Here is a 22,827-nt window from a genome sequence, read left to right as displayed (position 1 = left end):
AGAAAGAGGGCTTATAGATAGACTGGATCTACTCATGGGTATTGTGCTATTGTAATTGTTTGCTTCCTGGATTCTTCTGTCCAAACCATGAAAATACAACACACAAATGATTACAACAATGCAATATCCAGTGATGTATGCATACTCCCGTAATGTCCTGTTTGCCACCTTTATAAGCCAATTGCTGACATTGGATGTCATTGCTAACTTAACAGTTACTTTCAGGTGCGACAAAATGAACCCTTGAGCAGACCAACAGAGACAGACCTGGTTATGGGCCCACCACTTGGAAGTACCTGCAGTCTCTGATGTGTTCACTTGTTCATGAAATGCAGCAGAATCTGAAGAGAATCAAAAGCATCAAGCAGCACTTTTTGTCAGAAGCTCTTGACTTGTTCCGCTTTCTCTGTAGGTTAATGGAGCGGATAGCCATCTCTGGTCAGTGAAGTTTTAGTTTCCACAGCATTCCCTAGCACAGCTCCCAAGTTGCGGATTAATCAAGAACGGAGGAGTTGGTGGTGGTGGTGGTGGTGGTGAGACAGTAAATGAAGAATATGAGATGCATGGCAAGAGAGAGCTGGTAAGAAGGGAAGTCTAGCAAGATGATTCAGAAAGATGTTCATGAAATGCAGCAGAATCTGAAGAGAATTCGGCTCTCCCAGCCGCGGCTCGCCGCGTAAGCTGGGAGCCGGCAATTGGAGCCCTTGGAAGGAGAAGGAGGCAGACTCCCTCCCTCTCCATCCGGGTTCTGGGAAGGGGCGGAGCTTGGCGCTTTTGTGCGCGTTCTGCCCCTTCCAGGCGTCAGATTTTTCAAGCGCTCGGCCCACCCACCTCACCCTGTTTTTAGTGCAGGAATAGCCGGCTGCTATTTATGGGCCAGGTAGGAATTTTTTCCCTCCTTCCCTGATTGGCGTTGTGGAAGGGGGGTTTTTCGCCTACCTTGCACTAATGGCGGTGGTATGAGTATTGTTGGGTTTAGCCGTCGGTGATAGTGGCAGGAGTTTTTGGGAATAGGGTGCGGGCTGGTGAGCCCCTGTGGCATTCCCCAAGGTTGGGGAACAGGGTCTGCTGTTAGGGCGGTATGCATGGGCGGCTACCGTCAGGGAGGGCAGACGCCTGAGGGGATCCCCGGGAACAAGACCTCACCTCATGCTTGGCGGCTGGGGCGCAACAGGTGCTTGAGTGGGATCCCAGGGCCTAGCTGGCCGGGTTGCAGCCATTCAGGAGATGGCCTACACCCGGGGCATTGGGGGCTCGCCCAGACAGGCAAGGCGGTGGTCAGGTGCTGACCCCAGGGCTTGACCTGTACCGCTCAGTTAGCCCTTGCCGAATGTTATTGTTATGGTCATTTAATAAACGGCCCTTTTATCCAAGCCTGTGTCTGTCTCTTACTTCCGACTGGGGGTACAATCAAAAGCATCAAGCAGCACTTTTTGTCAGAAGCTCTTGACTTGTTCCGCTTTCTCTGTAGGTTAATGGAGCGGATAGCCATCTCTGGTCAGTGAAGTTTTAGTTTCCACAGCATTCCCTAGCACAGCTCCCAAGTTGCGGATTAATCAAGAACGGAGGAGTTGGTGGTGGTGGTGGTGGTGGTGAGACAGTAAATGAAGAATATGAGATGCATGGCAAGAGAGAGCTGGTAAGAAGGGAAGTCTAGCAAGATGATTCAGAAAGATGCGGATGTGAGAAGGGTTTAAATGTAGGGGAAGTCAATGTGGAGAGAACACAAGGAGATAAAGGTGTGCAAATATGCAGGAAAAAACAATTACGAGATGCAAGATATGAAAGAGGTTGTGAAGATGCACTGCAGTAATTTAGCAATGATATGAAAGAATTGATCAGAGTAGCAGCTCTGCTGATAGAACAGGACAAGTAATGGAAATGTTCACAGGCGGATCCTGGCTAGGTTTGACCAAAATTTGCATATATGAAGGAAAGAAAGGGAACAGAACCACTCCAAAATAATAAGCAGAAAAGAAGAAAAAAATGAAGAGGTCTACTCTTTCTTGCTTTGTTTGCCTTTTCCATTTTTCATCACTTTCATTCTTTCCCTCTATTTCTTGTATTTATGTTAGTCAAATAGTTCAGTATTACTCACCCCCCACTATTTGCAGCTTTGGGTTATAAGTAGTAGGTGAAGTGTTTATTATGATTATTATATGCTGAATTTTTTTCTCCAAGAGACTTCATTTGTGAAAGGAGAATGAATAAACAGTGTCCTGATTTACTTCCCAAACACATCCAAAGCCTGATCCCAGCCAAATGCACAGCTGCTTTCCATTCTATTTCTGTCCCAGCCATTCTCCTGATTTAACCCCTCCTTCAGAAGCCAAGCTCAAAAAGGGCACCAAGAAGCTCCAAGGAGCAATTGTGGATGACAGCTGCAGGTTTGCAGGAACACCCAGTGCATCCACAAAAACGGCATATTTAGTGAACGCACGATCTCCTTTCATCACATTACTCAGTGACTTAAACAAATGAAACCCTCTAAGTAATAATTATCAGACTGATGGAGTGTAACACTTGGAGTGAAGCCAAGCCAAAAGGTATTGGGGTGGTTGGAAAAACAGCTGCAGAACTTTTGGGAAAAGGAAACAAGGGCCTTAATATGAACTTCTAATTAAAGGCACAGCTGCCACTCTCTTGCTGCTAACACATGTACATTTGAAAGGGTTGAGAGCTGCAACAGCTAGATAAAAATCATGTTTAATCAATTAGGTCAATTTCAAGTTACTGCTTTTCCCAAACAAAAGAGAACAATTGCTAACATTTAAATCTCAGAATAGCAGATGTGAGTATCATCTCATTTCCCACTATGTGGCATTCCAGTTATCGCAAGCCAGGCAGTTCCCAGCACTTTCTGGGGTCTGACTGACTGACAGATTCAAAAATCCAATATGGACCTTTTCAGTGGCTTCAATGGTCTATTGGATGGAAAGTGGGGGTATGGGGGACAATGCTGCAGGAGTCCATCATGTCACAAATGAAGCATAAAATGCCTCAGCATAGTTTAGTAGTACTTGTTGTAGTTTACTGTATCGACCATAGGTCATAATAATTTAATACACCATAATACAAAACACAGCCAGACAGAGTCAGAACCAGATTAAAACATTCACAACACAACTGTACTATTATATCATACATTTCAATCTAATCTTTCTTGCCGCTAATGCATACAAAGCAACTCTGTTAGAAATGTAAGAGTCCTCATCAGCTAACAAAAATACTGCTTTTTCCATATCTGAAACCCCTTCCTGCAAGGACAAAATATTAGAAATAAGTTTGTTTCTGGGGTCCAAAAGGAGAGGGTATCTCAGGACATAATGAATAAAATCATCTACTTCTCCCATACCACACAAACAAAGGTGTAGAGGGGCGGGAACATTTAAAAAGCGGCCCATATGTACCGCAGAAGGCATAGCTTGAAATCTTAAACTGGTAAAGGCCATCCTTAATTTCATTGTTGTTAAGGTCCTAAGGTACGGTGACCTAGTATGATCTTTTTAAAAAAAAATTGAAAGAAGGGGCCACTTTAGATTGAACAATTGCGTATCTATCTATATTCCCATCCATTTTAAAGACCCAATCCCTTAGTTCATGAGTCATGACCTGATCTATTAGATCTGATCAGGTCATTTGGTATTACATACTTGGACTGTATAAATCCCAGATATTCCTTATAGGTTTTAACATGATTCAAAAGAGAACAGAAACTTTGGCCTCCCAATGAATCCTGATGGCACTCTAGATTTTTCTTCCAGTAAGATAGAACTCTAAAATTTGCCCTACCTTTCAGAGAAGGAATATCAAGCTCAGCCCTTATTAGTGCAACTGGAGAACACTTTGACAACATGAGGATCCATCTCATAAAGTAATTTTGAATTGTTTCCAGTTGATCCAGAATCTTCTCTTCCCAGCCTCATATTTCAATCCCATAAAACAAACTGGGGATCACCTTTCTCTCAAACAGCTTGATAACAGGATCAACCATACGACCTCCCTTGGAAAGAAAAATTTCACTGTCACCCCCACAGTCTTCATAGAAGCAGACTTTAACAGTGTTAAATGAGGCTACCATGAGAGAGTTTCTGAAAACATTATTCCTAAGTATTTATATGTAGAGATGGGCACAATCTGCATTACGAATGAAAAAAACCCATGATAATGGTGATTGCATGATCGTGACCCGGCGGATCGTGATCATCCACGGCCAATGATCCAGCGGTCAGGAGAGGCCTGGATCGTGGTGTTCGGGCTCGATTCGGGGATCCAGACACTCAGGCACCAGCAATCTATTCTCCTGGCAACGGAGCCAGGGGAATGCCTGAGCTCTGTTTGCCCTCCTTCTGTTGCCCTGGAAACCCGAATGGAAGCCCAGCTTTCCTTGTTCAGCAGGGCTTCCTTCCAACCACGGAGCAGCAAAGCAGTCACAAGTTGGGAGAAGATACCCAGGGGAGGGAGGGGTAAGGGGGTATTCTGTAGCCATGGGCACTCTAATCTCATCCCTGCAAACCCTGATAGGCAGCTCTGACAGCCAAACACAGACCTCCTGTGTTGCTGAATGGGACCCATGCTTATAAATAGCCGTGGTCTCCCAGGCTGGGTTTCACTTTCTGCGAGCAGTGGAGTGGGACAGAGCTCTTGCTTGCTACTTGCTAGCCTTTGGAGAGAAAGAGAGAGACTGAGAGAGTCGGCTGCCGCCACAACACACCTTCCCACATAGCTGGGAATACCAGTGTGCTCCGCTTTGGCATCCACGAGCCACGATCCACGGTTTGGGAACAGGAGATGATCGGTGTGGATTGTTAATTCGGGATCATCGTCAGCGCTGAACCACGATCCGCTGGCTCGTTAATTTTTTTTTGGATCGTGCCCATCTCTATTTATATGTACTACACTGTTCAATCTGTACACATAAAATTCTCCAAACTGACTTCCTAGGGCGCTTCCTAAAAACCATTACCTTGGACTTGGCATAATTTATACGGAGGCCTTCTTCTTCACAATACTGACCCACTCTATCCAATAGCCTTCTCAGGCCAATTTTGGTCAGTGACAATAAAACCATGTCATCTGCATATAACATTATCGGTACCTCAGCATAGTTGTACACAGTGCTTTCCCCCCTAAAAAAAATAAAATAGAGCTGCAATGCTCATGATCTTTGCTGCATCAGGGGCCTGAGTCCGCTGGCCAAAAGAGGTGCCAGTACCATGGAAAGGGGTGCCAGTACTGTGGAAAGAGATGTGGAAAGAGGTGCCGGTACTGTGCACCAGCATGTATCACTAGAAAAAAAAGTCCTGATTGTAGGGGACCTACTGGTCAAGACAGGATTTCTGGTTCTGTCTTCAGCCATAGCTGAGAGGAATGAAGTATGAACAGTGGGGAGACAGAGTCCTAACTGAGAGCAGTTTAACACTGACAGGAGAACGGGGGGGGGGGGGGGTGGAGTTGGAAAGAAAGTTTGGGAAGTAGATACAAACTTCCATTTGGGCCAAAGAAAGGGGATAGATCTTCTAAGGAGAGGAGACTTTCCCTACCCAGTCGAACGGGAATGGAGCTCTGGAGAGTGAAGAGATCCTGTGCTGGGTGTGGTTGGAAATTGCCTTTGGAGACTTTAAGATTCAGTTAAAAACTAAAAGAAAGCACTGGTGTCTGAAGAGAAGGGGTTTGAGGTACTAGAAAGTGGATTAGAGCATTCTTAAACCCATAAGAGAAAGAGAATCCTAAAAGTTAGTGCACTAGAGCGTTTGGGAAAAATATGGGAACAAAAGCCTCTAAACATAAGAATTTAAGTATCTGTGAGGAGCATAAGAACTAATGTCTGTGCATTATTTTAGAGACTTCTATGTTGAATTACCTCAGAAATTTTCAACCGTTATTTCACCTGACATTTTCTCATAAATAATTCTATAAATGAAATTAGTTACTTTTTAATTTTAAAAACACCTCTGGTGCCATTTCTGCTGTTTAAGGACTAGCTGCACAATAGTCTTGCAGTTTATTGTACCCTTATCCATCCCATTACCTTCTCCATGTTGGAAGTGAAGGACTGCACAATGTCTCTTTGTACAGAGCACACTGGGGGCAGCACTAGAGCTAGGCAGCAGGAAAGGTGATTTTCCTCTGTCTCCTTTTTGCCTTCTCTACTGCTGTCCCTTTGTTTAGTTGGATTGCTATCTTCAGGGATTCTTCTAGCTAAACTTTCTTCTCTTCTTGATTCTTAGTCCCACTGCCATGAAGTCAGGATGGAGTGCAATCTCTCCATCCTAGCCTAGCTATATAGCTAGAATGCTAATTCTGCCTTTCATATCCTAGTATGTAGTTCCTTAAAAATAAAATACACATTTTTCCCCTAAAGTAACAAGCCTCATTTGGATTTTATTTCTAAGGTAGCACCTCATTTATTGGTGCACCCAAACAAGCTAACACTCCCAAGCACCTCTCTAGGTCTTCTGCAGACTCACCTGATTCTGCTCTGAAGAAGAAACCGCTTGGAGCCATCACCATGTTGAAATACTTGGACTATCTCTTTTAATGCAGACAGGGAATAGACAAAGTAGCTTAAAGCAGCATTCTCTCATCTCCCATTTTATTCTTGCAACAACAGCCATGGGGGATAGGTTAGGACGAGAAAGAGTGAATGACCCAAAGCCACCCAGCAAATTTGTGACCCAAAGCCACCCAGCAGAATGCAGATTTGAACCTGGGGGGTCCCAGATCCTGGTCTGACATTCTAGTCACTACACTGGCTCTCAAACTTTGCATAAACCATAAGGACAGCTCAGTCTTTCCCAATTACTGTCTTCCCAGTGCACAGATGGGATTTATTTTGTTATTGTTCAGGGAATCTGGGGACTCTGAAACCTTGGCATCACTTCCCTCTATTTAGAAAATGAATTTGAATATTTGATTCTGAAAGCAAACTTTAAACGCCAGCAACATTTCTGGGAACTCCAGGTTCTCTTTTGAGATTTTTCTGATTATGACTATGTCATTACTGAGCCTTGTTAGAGATGCATATGTTAGTCTTTATGAGGATGTAAATTTGCCAATATTCTGGTTTTTTTAAAGATCTCATTTGAAATTTTCCTCTGCAGTAAACCTGTTATATACACTATGATATTCTCCTGTGGAACAGGGAGGTAGTCGTCTCCTTACTAACTGGAATAATCACTCTATATAGAAACCTATTCATTATCCCCTTCACATATCAAGATACTTTAACTCCTACCTGAATGGATGGCAAACTAAGAAAAGTGCTTCTTTCTGGCTGAAACCAGGAGTTGCTCACATTAAAATTGTACCTGATAAGCCTCTTGAGAAGAGGTAGAAAAATACTAAGGAAAATGATGAGTTGGTTCCCACCATGTGATAGAGAAGAAGTTCTACTTAATGAAGTTCAGTTCCAAGACTAAGAGAGCTATAAGAGCACGTGCTGGTTTTTTAATTTCTAATCAGTGCTGCTGTGTACAAAAATGCAAGAGGGTGTTTGATGCAGTTATTACAGTGCAATTTGGAAGTGTATTACAATTTGATCAATGAAGGTCATTATTGGGATGTGTGTCTGTGGGTGCTGAAATGCACTTTACGCTTTGTCTTGTGTGAATGGAAATGCAAGATGAGATATACAGCTTAGCTGATCTAGCACAAAGCCTGACTGCAATGACTTTCTTGCATTTCCACTGGGCCAAGAGCTCTTGCTTATGTGGAAATTTTCTGTGGAATCCAGCCTGATATTTCTGGCTCTATTTGAAAAGAAATGGCGATTTTAATTTTTTGCTGGAATAAGACACAGAGCAATCTTGGACAGGGTCAGCATAGCTAGGCACCTGGATCCACAGGCTAGAAGAAGACCAGAACTCAAACTGGAGACATTAAATTAATTTCCCATTTTTCCAAATAGGAGAAGGGCCTAGAGACAGCTAAAGAGCTCTTGCAATCAAGAACTAAAGAATGCATGGGCCAGAAGTCTCTGCAGCATCACAGTGATTCCGTTTAAACTGACAGTACTGATGACGCTAAAGGGAATGCAAGATAGTCACTCTTTTCGGTATAGATGAAAATACGGAGAAGGAATAAGGGAACTGCAGCTGATAGGAAGCCAGCCATGATTCGAAAGGAGGAGATTAGAGGCAGAACTGAAAGAGGGGCAGTGGCCATGATTGAGGCAAGAAGGGAACTCTGATTGGTGTGAAAAGGGGTCATAGACTTCCTGTATCCCCCCCCCCAACCCTGCAGCCAGCCTTGGCAAGTATTTATTTCAACTGTAAGCACCTCTACTTGATTTCAAGAAAGTGCATTTAGGATTATGGTTTTATGGTGGGTTTAAATGAGCAATTTCCCTTTCACAGCTTCTCATTCTTCTAAGTACACACATAGAAGGATAAAGACTCTCAGTTTCTCTCTGAAAGAAGATTCATTCCCAGGAAGTACAATGTATAATTTCAAGCAAACTACTTTTAGATTATTATAGCTCAATCTCTGTATTTGAAATGGACGCCATTATAAGAGAATTTTACAGAAGTATTTCAGGGAAGTGCATTCCCCAGTTATATTTCCCAGTAGAAACTGCATCAGTGTGTCCACCCCTATAGAAACTTATTGTATGCACCCTTACTCCAGCGTTTTAGGCTGTTCTCTTTCTTAATCTCCCATTCTTAGTGTTTTCCATATACCTGAAATAGGGTTGTCACAGTCTCCAGGTGGTAGCTGGAGATCTCCCAGAATTACAACTGATAGACATCAGTTTCCCTGGAGAAAATGGCTGCTTTGGAGGGTGAACTCTTTGGCATTACAGCCTGCTGAGCTCCCTCCCCTACCTCCACCTCCAGCATCTCCAGGATTTTCCCAACCCGGAGCTGGCAACTGTAACCTGAAACCCAACTGATTTATCATAGTGCTTTGCGTCTCAGCGTAGATTTTTGTCCAGAAAAGAACAATGATCACATGCAGTTTGGCATATCTCTTTCCAGTTTATTATATGGATCTCATTTCCATATTTACATTTACAAAATGGAGGTCTAGAAGGAATAATCAAAAACAATGCAATTCCTTCTAGAACATTTTCAGTCATTAGGACATTTTGGAAGGTTTTGGTGGCAGCAGCTCTGTTTGTGGTAGATTAATTTACAAAGACATATTATTAGTCTACATAACTGGGCAGTTCTCCAAGTATGTAGGGAGTCCTGCTTTATATGTGGGTCATCTCATTTTTGTCTTTTGTCATCTGCACAGAGGTCAGACGGTTTATTAACAGTGATTGATTGATCGATCGATCGATCGATCGATTGTCTGCCTTTCTTACTAGGTTTCAAAGCAGATTACATGGAATAAGTCAATACAATCAACAAGATGGGACATCCAATAAACAATGCCAAAGGATTTGGATTGTAGAAATGTGGAACCAACCAGAAATCTGCAAATGGAACTGAAGCAAAGCAACAGTTTTAACATGATATGCTAAACAATGCAAAAAGTACACAGTAGGATCCTACTTACAGCAACAGGCAGCATGAAGAATACAGAGTAGTATATAGACTACAGTCCTAAATCTTTAACTAAGTAGTTTTGTAAACTATTCTGTACAGTACAATCCTATTACCTATGAAGAAATGCCTTCTTGAATAATTCCATTTTGCATATTTTTTTCAAAAACCAGGAGACTGGCAGTCTTCCTGACCTCATGAGGCAGGCCATTCCATAAAGGGGGGGGGGGGTTGCATGACGGAGAAGTCACATGTACAGGCAGTTCTTGATTTTGTCCATTTGCAGGGTGACACTTGCAGAAGTCCCTGCTCAGAAGCTGAGCCACGGCATTCTGCACCAACTGCAGTCTCTGAGTGGATTTTGATGGGAGATGGATATATTGTACATTACAGTAGTCTAGACTCTATGCCACCATAGCTTGGATTGGTCATGGATTGGTCATGTTCAGGTAGGGTAGGGAGCCAACTTCCAGGCTAGCCAGTGTTGGAAGAAAGCATTTTTTGCAACTATATTAACTTGCTTCTCCAGCAGTAATGTTGAATCCAGTATAACCCTAAGGCTCTTAACTGAATCAGCAAGGGTCAATTGAATCCCATCAGAAGTGGGAAGGACAAGATCTCCAGCTTTCCAGTCAGCATTACCTCTGCTTTCTCAGAGTTTAGTTTCAATTTATTCACTCTTTGCCAATTAACCACAGCAGCCAGGCAGTGATTCCGGACTAGACATGGGCACGAACAGCATTACAAACAGAAAAAAGCCACGAACAGCCCGTTCGTCTGTTTGCGAACAAGCCGTTTGTGAGGCTCCATTCTAAACAAACAAGTGGTCGTTGCAAGCCTCATTCGTTGCCTTCGTCAGCCATTTGTCAAGCCAGACAGTCTGGGGCTTTCCAATCAATTCCCCTGGCAATGGCAGGGACTAAACTCTGTCTGAACTCCTTCTGGCTTTCCTTCTGGCTTTAACCCTTCAAAGTACTTCCAGCAGAGAGTCCCGTTTTTGCCACTGTGAAGAGAAAATGACAACAAAGGGGGATACCTATGCATCATGCCTTTCCCGGGGTGCAACTTCTCTGAAACTTGGGTGGTCTTCGGAGGCAGTGAGGACTATGTCCCCTGCAAATTTGGTGGGTATTGGACATTGGGAAGGTCAGTTTGTAACCCCTCAAAGTAGCTGCCTTCCAACAGGCAGTTCCATTTTTGCCACTGTGAAGAGAAAATAACAGAAAAGGGGGGGGAGACACATGGATCATGTCTTTTTCAGGGTGCAATCTCTTTAAAACTTGGGGGGGTCTTTGGAGGACAGTAAGGACTATGTCCTCTGCAAATTTCGTGGGTATTGGACATTGGGAAGGTCAGTTTGTGGGGTGTTTAAAGGACCCTGCCCCTTGCACGTAGCAGGAAAGGGCCCTTTGAACGATCAGCTGGCAGGCGGCAGAGGGGAATTCCCCCTGACACCTGATCGTTTAAAGGGATCTTTAAGGAGCCATGAACAATGAACATGTTTGTGGACAGGGTCATGTTCATTACTATTAGTTGTTCGTTGTTCGTGGATGGCAACGAACAACGAACAGCTTGTTCGGGGGGGGGGGGGTTCCGTTTGTGCCCATGTCTATTCAGGACCTCTGCTGCACCACCATGAAATTTAGATATATAGAGCTGGGTATTCAGCATATTAATGACAACCAACACCCAGACTTCGAGTGATTTGTTCTAAGGGCTTTACATAGAAATACGGTGGCACAAAACAACTCTCCTACAATATAATATTTAGAATATTTTTCAGATGTCCAGACAGCAGTCTCTAAGCCTCTAGTGTTCATTTAGAAAAGTTAATTTAATTGAATAGCTAATACAATATTGATGATCTTGGCATAAAACTCTGTGAAGTGGAAAAATATGAAGATGAGGTGCAAGCATGGACTCCCTCCTGCTAGATTTTCCAAACAGCAGCAGTTGATTACTGAATATAACAGTTTGCTCCTTAAATGAGTTAGAAACTACTATATTTCTTTCATAAATACTTGCAGAAAGGTAAGGTGATCCACTAGCTCCAAGAAAAAAAAAACAGGCAAGATGGTCTCAAACTTCCTTTGTTAATTTTGGTAATATGGATATTATGATATCTCAGTGAGGTGATGGGTAGCAAGCCCCTATTCCTGGAGCAGTGCAAGATATGGAGATACAGCAAACACATTATGAGTAATTTGAATAGTTCCAGTACATCTCTGAAATGCACATCTGGAGAGTGGCAGAAGGCTGTCCTGCATGCCGTTGCCTTTGGAACTTGACAAGAGAATACAGTTGTGTTTCAGTCCAGAAAAGCACCAGCCTCATTAGAGCTACAGCAGAAGATTGCCATAACAAAGGAAGAGAGGTCTTGCAAAAATGGATGCCTTTGTCACTGATAAGCAAAGGAAGACTAGTGAAATCACATAGGTTTGAGATGGCATGTTACAAATGTTGTCAGATCCTTGCATTGTATCATCCATTTTGTCATTTGTGCCACTGTTGAAAAACTTATCTCCTTCTTTGTATTTGTCTAGGGTCTTGCTCAAGAGGAATTCTGCAACAGAAATATCAGAGAGGCATTTATTACATTTGTTTCCTGCTGGACTAGCAATTGACATTTTTTTGATCTCGATTCTGTCAAATTTCCAGGCTGGATTACAGAATCTGTTGGACCTCATTCTATCTGTTTAGAATTTTGGGACACCCTATGGTAGGGCCTCCTACATACTCAATCAATATCACTTTGCCCTTTTCAGAAAGATTTTGGCAAGTATCTTTAATCATTACATACCATATCGAATTTCTCTGTAATTCATATACTTCACATCAAATAATGTCATATCAGTATAAGACTATTTTTATTGCTACTAGCTGCTGGTGGTTCCACTAGTTGTTAAAACACATCCTGTGAATAGAATATTACATGCCAGATTCTTTAAAGGTTAGGATCCAGTAGCATTTTAACTTATGTTCTCCCTTATTCCACAACATATTCTATTTCAACATATTCCAAGAATACCAAAATGGAAGAAATGATACAGAGAAGAGAAAAAACAGGTTGCATACTGTAACATGTTCTTTTAGTGGTCATTTGTACAGCACAACAATGTACTCCTCCTACCCAAAGCCTTGGTTTCATCATCATCATATACTTTATTGCATTGGCTCAAAGCCTTAGCTAACAATATTAAAAGAGAATAGTCCAAATAATCACTATACAAATTGGAAGCTATAAAATATCCATTAAAACAAAATACACAATAACTATTTAAAATCATAAGCCTTAGTAGCAATAAGTACTAAATAAAATACAAATTTAACAATATTTGCTATTTCTATATTAATGCATCAGACCCAGTATAAGCTAACACTGTCCATCAGCCAAATTAACAACAGAGGATTTTGATTGACTCTTTATAACTGAAGTGACAAACTATGCCATTTGTAATGTTACCCAGTTATTTCTATCAGCAAGTAGCATCACAAATTTATTCTGATCTGTCCTTCCTATATGGAACATTCTACAACTAGGCTTTTACGTGTGGTATCCTCCTCCATTTTGAGCCCACGTGATATTAGGCATGCTCAAGGAAGAGAATATGCAGATTTCTACTATGTTCTTTGAAAAGTAATACCCCAGGAAGTTAAAAGCATCTGCTGTGGGGAAGGAGGATGGGTTTTGTAGGTAAAGGTAGTCCCCTGTGCAAGCACCGAGTCATTACTGACCGTGGGGGACGTCACATCACAACATTTTCTTGGCAGACTTTTTACGGGGTGGTTTGCCATTGCCTTCCCCAGTCATCTACACTTTACCCCCAGGAAACTAGGTACTGAGGTCATGAGCAGAGCTCAGGTTTTGTATCTAGTCATATTACCACTTGAAGAACATCAGCAATAGATAAGCAATCCCCCCGCCCCCGGCCCTGTCACTGTATAACCAACAGGAACATATCAGCAAGCTGATGTACATGGTTGTGGGCCCTGGTGCAGTCAGGCAGAGTGTTGAGTTCAGCTTTGTGAAGGGGAAGACATCCTTCTGAGCTCTGATGATCAAGACATATAATCTCTAGGGTTGCCAACTCCAGGTTGGGAAATTGTTGGAGACTTTTAGGGTGGAGCCTGAGGAGGGTGGGATTTGGAGAGGGTAGGGATGTCAGAGGGATATAACTCCATATAATCCACCTGGAAAAACAGGGGAACTCCAGGGGAACTGATCTTTGTAGCCTAGAGAGCAGTTATGATTAGAGATGCGCACGAACCAGAATATGAACCAAAAAAACCCACGAACCAGCCCAGTTCATGGTTCATGAACCAGTGGTTTGTGGAAGCTCATTTCCATGCACTTCTACGAACTGGTCTACTGGTTCATTTGGTTCGTTTTAAAGAGCAATGCCCCTTTCCCTGCCACTGCAAAGCAGCAGAGAAAAGGTGCATTTCAACCCGCAGATCAGCTGCTTGTCGGGGAGATCCCCGACAAGCAGCTGATCATTTAAACAGCGGGCCTTGGCTGCCCAGCCAGGAGTTCCCAGCTGGCCAGCCAAGCCCCACTCACAGTTTAAATGGCCTTTTCCCCGCTGCTGAGAGCAGCCATTTAAACACCCCACTGATCCGGGGGGGGGGGAGTTAAATGGCCCTTTCCCTGTCACTGCTAAGAGGCAGGAAAGAGGCATTTAAAACCCACAAAGCACAAACCGGTTCATGAACTTGCCCCATTTCATGGGAGTTCATGGTTCTTGGTTCATGAAAATGCCACAAACCACACGGTTCATTTTTTTCGTGGTTTGTGCCCATGTCTAGTTATGATTCCTGGAGACTTCCAGGCCCCATCTGAAGGTTGGCAACCATAATGATTGATTCTCCCAAAGGAGAAGGCTGAGACTAGATGGCCATTCTATAGCATTCTGGTATAGGATTTCCTCTGCTGATGGCTACTGATGTTGCCTCTTGTTGAATGCACTTGTACAGTTCCTGAGAACAGCATGTGAGCTGACTTACAGAGAAGTTTAATGGTGGTTGAGAATGACTGAAGTATTGTAAACAGTTCCTTGTCAGGGCAGAATAGCAGGTTAAAAAGTTCAGAGTGTTTCATGAAAACAGCTGTCCTTTCCTGACAGAATGCCAGTGCTCTCTATGTATCCAAAAATGTCAGGGTTCTCTCTGCCCTTGAAAATGGATTGGAAAAAAGCTAGGGAGAACCAATTCAAGGCTGAAATAGAAATAAGGGATCACTTCCAGCCGCTGCTTCTGTTTATGAGTCTTCTAAGCACAGTGATGAGACACAGATTTTCAAAATGAGGCTTAGCCACCACAGTGAGAATTACGGCGCACACCCAGGCACGTTAGCAAAGGGCTACAACTTTAATTGGTGCCATGGTGATATGGAAGTAGGATTTCACTGTTCTTTCCTGTGTTGTTTTCCAAATCTAAAATTGATCTCTTCACTGCTATCCTCCTAAAGGATAAACACACGACAAAGCCTGTATGTAATCTTACAATCTAATGCATAGTGTTTTGTAGGGCTGTTCGCTTCGGGTTTCCGATTCGGGTAAATTACTCGAATCAGACCCGATCCAGAAAGATTCTGGATATCCGAATGGGGGCCAGCATGCTGGCCCTGATTCAGAAATCCCAAATCAAAGCTTTCTGAAGCTTTCGGAAAGCTTCAAGGCTGAGTTTAAAGGGCCCCACCGCTGCTTGCAAGCAGCAGCAGGGCCCTTTAAACATCCTGAATCAAAGCTTTCGGAAAGCTCCAGAAAGCTTCGGGGCTGAGTTTAAAGGGCACTGCCGCTGCTTCCCATTGCATGTGTGATGCAAAGTCCTTGTGTTGTTCCCCAACTAACACAAGAACTTTGTAATGTGTAGCTGAACCCTCAGATGTAACGTGCCATTTTATCCTGGAGAGAATCAAAAGTGTTCATTCTATTACAATGCTAATAGTGGTCCTGGAATAAGTTGCATCTAGTCATGAAAGGATCTAAAATTAACAAACCAATTAAGTGACGATACCTGAATTTCAGCCTATTAGTTTAACTGACTCCAAAAAATCTAAATCTGTTTACAGTCTGTCTTAAAATGGATATTTATACATTCATATAAGAATACAGTGGCTTGGCACTTACCTTGCCTTGTTCCTTTTCTCTACATATATATCCTTTAACGTGGAAAGTTTCTGAATCTGGGAGCCGACGTACAGTCAGTTTAACCTTTACAAATGGGAAGAGAAGAAGGTATCATTATAGAATTTTAAAATAGTTCAGCAGCTAGCATCTTCTTAATGGTGAATTCAGAAAATCATGAGTAGAACTCTGCTTATGAGAGAAATCTTTGGTGAAGCAGTTTTGCAAGAAGGTCCCAAGTTCAACCCCTGGAATTTCCATTTGTGATACATAGATGAAGCATTTCTTTTAGTAGGTTTTTGGAAATACCATTCTCTGCCCGAGATCCTGGAGAGTTACTGCCTTCTGAAGACATCAGTGACCTAGATGAATCAACGGTCTGACTCAGTATAAAGCCAATTCATATGTTCATGGTCACACAGATACCATCCCCACCCCCCATGGTACTCAATAAATCCCAATCAACAGTATAAGAATTGCAAATATTTTAATCAGTGCAAGAGAAAAGTGCAAGTGTGCTAAGGTTCTACTCGTACAATAAATGTACTTCCTGAATACTGTAATAATACATAGGCTAAAAGAATAATAAATACAGTACATGAATCATGACAGCCAAGATACAAAGTGTCAGAGCATTCCACAACTCGCCAGCAACAGTCATAGCTGCTTTGAAAATATACAAGATATATAAAATAACTGTTGTTTCTTCTCCTTCTCTTCTGCAGAATAAGAACGTTCTATGGTCTACAGTGTCTTCCCAGTGTCTCAATAACATAATCTTTGTATCCAGAGCAAACTTTATTTTCAAACTATCTTGCGTTATGTCATGTATTGCTTTCCAATATTTTTTAATTATTTTACAGGTTCACCACATACGGCAAAGGATACTATCATGTTCTTTACATTTCCAACATTTTGCCTTATAATTTTTATCATTTCTTCAATATCTTTTGGTGTAATATACTATCAAAAACATCTTATACCAATTTTCATTTAATATTTGACTCTGTAAATGTATTGTTTTTGTACATAAAGTTTTCCACTATTGTATAGTAATTTTTTCCCCAAAATTCTGCATCCACATCATACGTGGTTTTACTTCTTCTTTGGTATCAAATTGCAATTATCTTATATAAATGCCTCCGAAAAGATGTTCTTTGTGCTGCGTGATTAATTTTTCAAATTCTGATTGTTCCACTTGTTTGCTTTTATTTCATTTCTCAACCTTAAAGTCAAGTGTGAATATAATAGCCAGCCAGCGTATGTTTTTGCCTTAATTTGTTAGGTTTTGTCAAGTTTTTATTCTTCCTTGTGAATTAATTATTTCTCCATAAGTTGAGTCATTACTCTTTCTCAGGGCTTTTTTTCTTGGGAAAGAGGTGGAGGAACTCTCACCTGGGGCAACTCCCGGGAGGAGGTGGTGTGCCTCTCACTGCATGATAGACATCACTTCTGGGAAGTGATGTTATCATGCAGGTGTGGCTGCCCCAGGAGTCCTCCTGTGCTCCACGAAGGGGTCCAATTCAGCCCAGAATGGGCCATTCTGCTGTGGGGTAGCACTACCCTGCTTGGCAGTGGCCCGATATGGGCCATTTCAGGCCCAAATTGGGCCAAAATGGACCCAAAATGGCCCAGATCAGCCTGAAACAGGCCCCAAATGGCCGAAACAGCACCAAAATAGCCAAGATTGGGGCTGAAATGACCTGGCTCTGGTTGTTGACAGGTGGGTCCCCCTCCTGGCACTGGCCCAATCCTGGCTCTTTTGGCTCTGATTTGGGCCATTTCAGTGCTGTTTGGGCCATTTTGGACCTGTTCCAGGCTGATCCGGGCCATTTTGGGCCCATTTTGGTCCAATTTGGCCTATTTAGGGCCCAAAAGAGCCTGGATCAGGGCTGAAACAGCCAGGATTGGGCTGGTGCTGGGTGGGGAACCCTCCCCCACCTGATCCAGGCCCAAAATGCCCTACCAGGCCATTTTAAAAAATACCCACGTGACACAGTCATGTGGGTATTTTAAAGAGCTGCTGGAATGCCGTTCTTGGGTGTTCTGGCTCAACCCCCCCCCCCGTTGTTCTTTCTTATATTTTTATCATAATATGCCTCCAATGGGGACATTAATGGAGATACTGAAGGGCTAATACTTCTTTGACATTTCCCCCATATTTTAAATAATCCTTCTCTGGTATTTGTTTTTAATTGAGTTAATTTTGGTGTTTTTAAAATGTATAAATAATAATGCATTCATTCATCCAAAGCTGTTACTTCAAGTTTGATTGTTCTTTGGTTTAGCACTATAATCCAATGTGCAATCCAGACCAATCCAGCTGCTTGATAATATAGTTTAATATATGGTACTGCTAATCCTCCCCTTATCATCTTGTAGCACTTTAAACCTTATTCTTGTTGTTTTGCCATTCTAAATACATTTATTTATTTGTCTCCGACATTCATTTGAAGTTTTTTCTTGTATATAAATTGTAACATCTGGAACAAAAAATTCAGTTTCCGTAATACATCTTTACTGCTGTGATTCTGTGCAACCATGACATTTTCAATTTAGTCCACCTCTGAAAATCCTCTTGTATGGTTGTCCAAGTTTTGGTCCTTAATAGTGTGTCATTTTGGCCAGTCAGATTTATTCCTAAATATTTTATTGGATTTGAAGTTATTGTACATCCTGCAAGTTATTTAACTTCTTTTTCTTGCTGTGTTAAAAGGTTTTCTTCTTATATCCTGAAAGGCATCCACATTCTTCTACATGTTCCATAACATACTGCATTGAAATCTATGGATTGATATTTATTATTACTACATCATCTGCATAACACTTTATCTTAAATTCTTCTCTGTCCACTTTAAACCCTGAATTCTTGGCTCTTGCCTAATTCTCACAGCCAATGCCTCTAGCGCTAGAATAAATAATAATGGCAATATCGGGCATCCTTGATGGGTGCCTTTTCCGATCTGAATTCCTTCAGATAACATTCTATTTACTAAAATCTTTGCATATTGTTTTGTTGTTTTGGATTAAAAGTTACGAACTTTTAATCCCGTTCATAATTTTAGATCTACAATTCAAATATTCCAATATATTCAAAAGAAAGGACCATGTCAAAATTATCAAACACTGCATCCAAAAAAATGAGTGCTGCTTTCTTCTCTTTCACCACTTTAATTACATTCATAACACAGGGTATTTTATCTTTCATATATGTCTTTGGTACAAAACCTGTTTGATCAGGGTGAGTTGAAGAATGCACTTCCTTAGTTGCTCCACCTGTATCATTGTTATGTTATGTGAGCCTCTTGCCATGTTAGAGGGATTACTTTTTTTTTTTAGTATGTCATTCATTACCGTCTGTAGTGGTATCATCAATTATTACTCAAAGCATTTATAATATACTAGCTTGATACCTGTGCTCGCTACGGTATTTAACTACTTTAAATCTAGTTATAATACTTATGATTATGTAACATTTTTTAATTTATGTTTTACCTCAGGTCACATTCAATGACTCCCAGTAGCTAGCAACTGCATACTTTTTAGAATGGGGGGGTGAGGACCAATCAGGTCACATATGCAGATGACCGCTGTGGTCCAACTGCCTCTGGAAGGGGGATGAGGTGTGGAATGTTGTGAGCCCCAATCAGCCCACATATGCAAATTACCTTGAAAGGCTGGCCCAATCAGGGTAGAGTGGCCAAGCTGGCAGTAGATGGGGGTGCAAGCAGGCAACAGCCTGCCAGCCATAAAGGGAAGCTGTATTCCTTTGGAAAAACATATTTTACCCCTTTTTATCCCCTTAGGAGGCAAACGTCTTAAAATTCCTTCTTAGTGGGTGTTTACATCATGAAATTTCATGTTTCTAGGTCAGGGATTTGGGCTGGGCATTGATGAGTCAGTCAGGATGCTTGTCTTTATATATATATATATATATATATATATATATATATATATATAGATAGATAGATAGATAGATAGATAGATAGATAGATAGATAGATAGATAGATAGATAGATAGATAGATAGATAGATAGATAGATAGATAGATAGATAGATAGATAGATAGATGTTATACCATCTGCGCCTGGTGCTTTGTCATTTTTTTTTAAAATAGCTTGTAGAATTAACTGAATTGTAATTGTTTGGTTCAAAATTTCTCTGTGCTCTTGGGTAAATTGCATCTTTCAAATATACTTTAATTTCTTCTTCTTCTATGAGTTTATCCTTATATAATTCAGAGAGATAATTATTAAATTGTTTCTGTATTTTATTTTCTGAGTATGTAATTTTATCTCCCTTTTTCACTCCTGTTACCATTTTTCTGTTTTTTTTCCCTTAAGCAATATGCTAAATATCTTCAAGGTTTATTTGCATTTTCAAAATTTTTGTTTCAGAAATTTTAGTTTATTCTGTTTTTCTTCCATCTCCAGTATATCGAGATTGTTCTTTAAACTCTTAATAAGAAACTGGAGTGAAAAATTGATGGAAGGAACATTAACAATGTAGGATATGCTGATGACACCACATTACTACAGAAAAGACCACCCCAGCATCAGAGGGAAGGTAAGTGGGGGTCTGGGGCTGGGGCTTGGGGGGGGGTGAGGGGCTGGGGTGGGTGGGGGTTGGGCCATTTAAAGGGCCCTGCAGCAGGAAAGAGCCCTTTAAATGATTAAATGACCCCTTTCCCTGCTGGAAAGGGGCATTTAAACCCCATGAACCACGAACTGGTTCATAACTGGGCCAGTTCCATGCCAATTTGTGGTTCGTGGAAACCCCACGAACCCCATGGTTCTTTTTTTTCTGGTTTATGCCCATGTCTATTCACAGGTAGGTTGGCTAGGTAGAAGTGTAAGCAGGTACTTAAAGGCTCCAGTAAATGAGTGGGTTTTGCGCAGATTACTTCTCTCACATGAGGCATGAAACACTTGGTATGGTTGAGTTTCCTATGGTTGCTGCTGACTTAGATAAGAGAGTTTGGTGTTATCAGACTTGATCTCTTTAAAGTGCAGTTCCTCCTTTGTCACCCCTTTTCAGATCAGGTGATCCAATTTATATACACACAGCACTCCTTCCTTTTTACTGCAAACCTCAGGGTACTCCACTGAGTTAAAAACCTCTCCAGATACTGGGTAGGAGTTATACTTATATCAAAGATACAACCCTGTTCCTTTGGCCAAAGGGGAGACTGCTTTCTACCCACTTCCTGGGCCAACTACAAGTTCCCAGATCTCTTGAATCTCAGTAAAATTTAGGACTGGTTGTCTTACTGTAGTACTTGGACTAAAAGTGCTTATCTTGTTCTTGGTCCCCAGAGACACTTCCTTATCTTTAAGGATCTTTTCTAGTTCTCTTATAGCTGCTCTTCCAAGTCTCAATCATCTTCTGATTCCTTGGTTGCAATCTCCCCTTTGGTTGATGATTGAGCCGAGGAATAGAAAATCTTTAACAATTTCAATTTCTTATGATAAAAATAGGGAAGGTGTCCCGATACAGACTCACACTGGCAGCATGCGAGGGAAAACTCCCAAGTTGTCTGAGCAGGGCAGCACCCAGTTCCAAGGTTCAGGCACCAACTGGGCACACTCACGGCTTCAAGTCCAAAGGGGGATTCCAAAAACACATCCACAGGAACAGGCCAAGGTCAGGGACAAGAGAATCAATTCCAAACACGGCAGCAAGGTCAGTAGTGAGCGGACTCGTTGCTTCCACGCAGCCACTCCCTCTTCGGCTGCTTTTAAGCCTCACAGTGCTCAGCACCTGCCAGCTATCTCAGTCCTGCTCCTGCGAGCACTCATCATCACTAATGATGCTGGGCCGGTGCTGTGCTGCTAGCCTGGTACTGCGCCTTCTGGCTTGGAGGGCTCTTCTAGCCCTCCTCTGGCAGCGCTCCCGAGGCTCTGGTGATGAAGGGGGAGAGCTGGCCTGCACCTGGCTTTCTGTTGCCAGCCCAGGGCTGGGAAGCTGAGGAACCGATGTGCTGGGACCTGGCTGTGGATCAGTATCTGAGCCTTCAGAGCCTGCCTCCTCCTGCAGTGCCTCTGCCACTGGCTGTGGATCTGGGTCAGGTTCACCAGCTGCCTCTTCCTCAGAGGAGTCCTCTGAGTCTCTCTGCTCCACTGGGCCAGGTTGGTCCATGACATCATCCCCCTCCCCATGGGACCCCTCCCCATCTGAGCGAGGACCCGGCTTTTGCGGATATGCCTGATGAAACCGACGGAGCAGGGCTGGGGCATGGATATTACAGGCGGGTTCCCATGACTGTTCCTCAGGTCCATACCCTTTCCAGTCAACTAGGTATTGGAGGCGTCCCCGTCGCCATCGGGAGTCCAGAATCTGTGCAACCTCATATTCCTCATGTCCCTGTACCATGACCGGTGGTGGCGGGGCTGCAGAGGGGCGTGCAGGATCTGGAGGGGAAACTGGGACTAGCAGGGAACGATGAAAGACAGGGTGGATCCGAAGTGCCGGGGAAGTTGTAACCGGTAGGCCACTGGATTGATTTGGTCTATGATGGGGAATGGGCCTATGAACCTGGCGTCCAGTTTTCGGGATGGTCGCAGGCTCTTTAAATGCCAGGTCGAGAGCCAGACCTGATCCCCAACCTTCAGGGTCTCCCCCGGTCGCCGTTTTCGGTCAGCAGCCGCTTTATATGCTTGTTTGGCCTGCTGTAACTGTTCCTGGAGGACTTGATGGAGGGCTTGAAGCTCCTGGACGAGATCATTAGCCGATGGGACCATTGAATCGGGTGCGACTGGAGGGAAGAACCGGGGGTCGTAGCCATAGTTGGCCATGAACGGTGTTTGGTGGGTGGAGGAGTGTACTGCGTTATTGTAAGCAAATTCTGCCAAGGGCAACAATGCCCCCCAGTTATCCTGTTGATGGTTGACATAACACTGTAAGTACTGTTCGAGCGTGGCATTCGTACGTTCGGTTTGGCCATCCGACTGTGGGTGGTATGCTGAGGAGAGGTGTACTTGGGTCCCTAGGAGGGAGTGTAGGGCACGCCAAAACCGCGAGGTGAACTGGACTCCTCTATCCGAAATCAGGTGAGCAGGCAGTCCATGGAGTCGGAAAATGTTATGCAAATATAGCTGGGCCGTTTCACGAGCAGAGGGAAGGCCTGTACAGGGAATAAAATGTGCCATCTTTGTGAGTAGATCCACTGCCACCAGGATGCTTGTGTGGCCATTAGATCTGGGGAGATCAGT

The 22,827-nt window shown here is 42.8% G+C and overlaps 1 protein-coding gene across 3 annotated transcripts in view; it reads right to left on the bottom strand.

Annotated features, from left to right (window-relative positions):
* Positions 1 to 11,020: 11,020 nt before the first annotated feature.
* PLEKHS1 (pleckstrin homology domain containing S1) overlaps positions 11,021 to 22,827 on the bottom strand; it is a 64,618-nt gene continuing 52,811 nt past the window's right edge. For all 3 annotated transcript variants that reach the window (XM_054983986.1, XM_054983987.1, XM_054983988.1), the window contains 2 exons: positions 15,620 to 15,703; positions 11,021 to 12,054 (listed from right to left, as the gene is read on the bottom strand). In XM_054983986.1, coding sequence (XP_054839961.1) covers positions 12,043 to 12,054; positions 15,620 to 15,703 — 96 coding nt within the window. In that variant the 3' untranslated portion in view covers positions 11,021 to 12,042. The remainder of the gene's footprint in view (positions 12,055 to 15,619; positions 15,704 to 22,827) is intronic.

Source organism: Eublepharis macularius, chromosome 6 (genome assembly GCF_028583425.1).
Source record: "Eublepharis macularius isolate TG4126 chromosome 6, MPM_Emac_v1.0, whole genome shotgun sequence".
Lineage (NCBI taxonomy): Eukaryota > Metazoa > Chordata > Lepidosauria > Squamata > Eublepharidae > Eublepharis > Eublepharis macularius.
The sequence above is the reverse complement of the archived record's forward strand: the minus strand, read 5'-3'. Positions and strand labels throughout refer to the sequence as shown.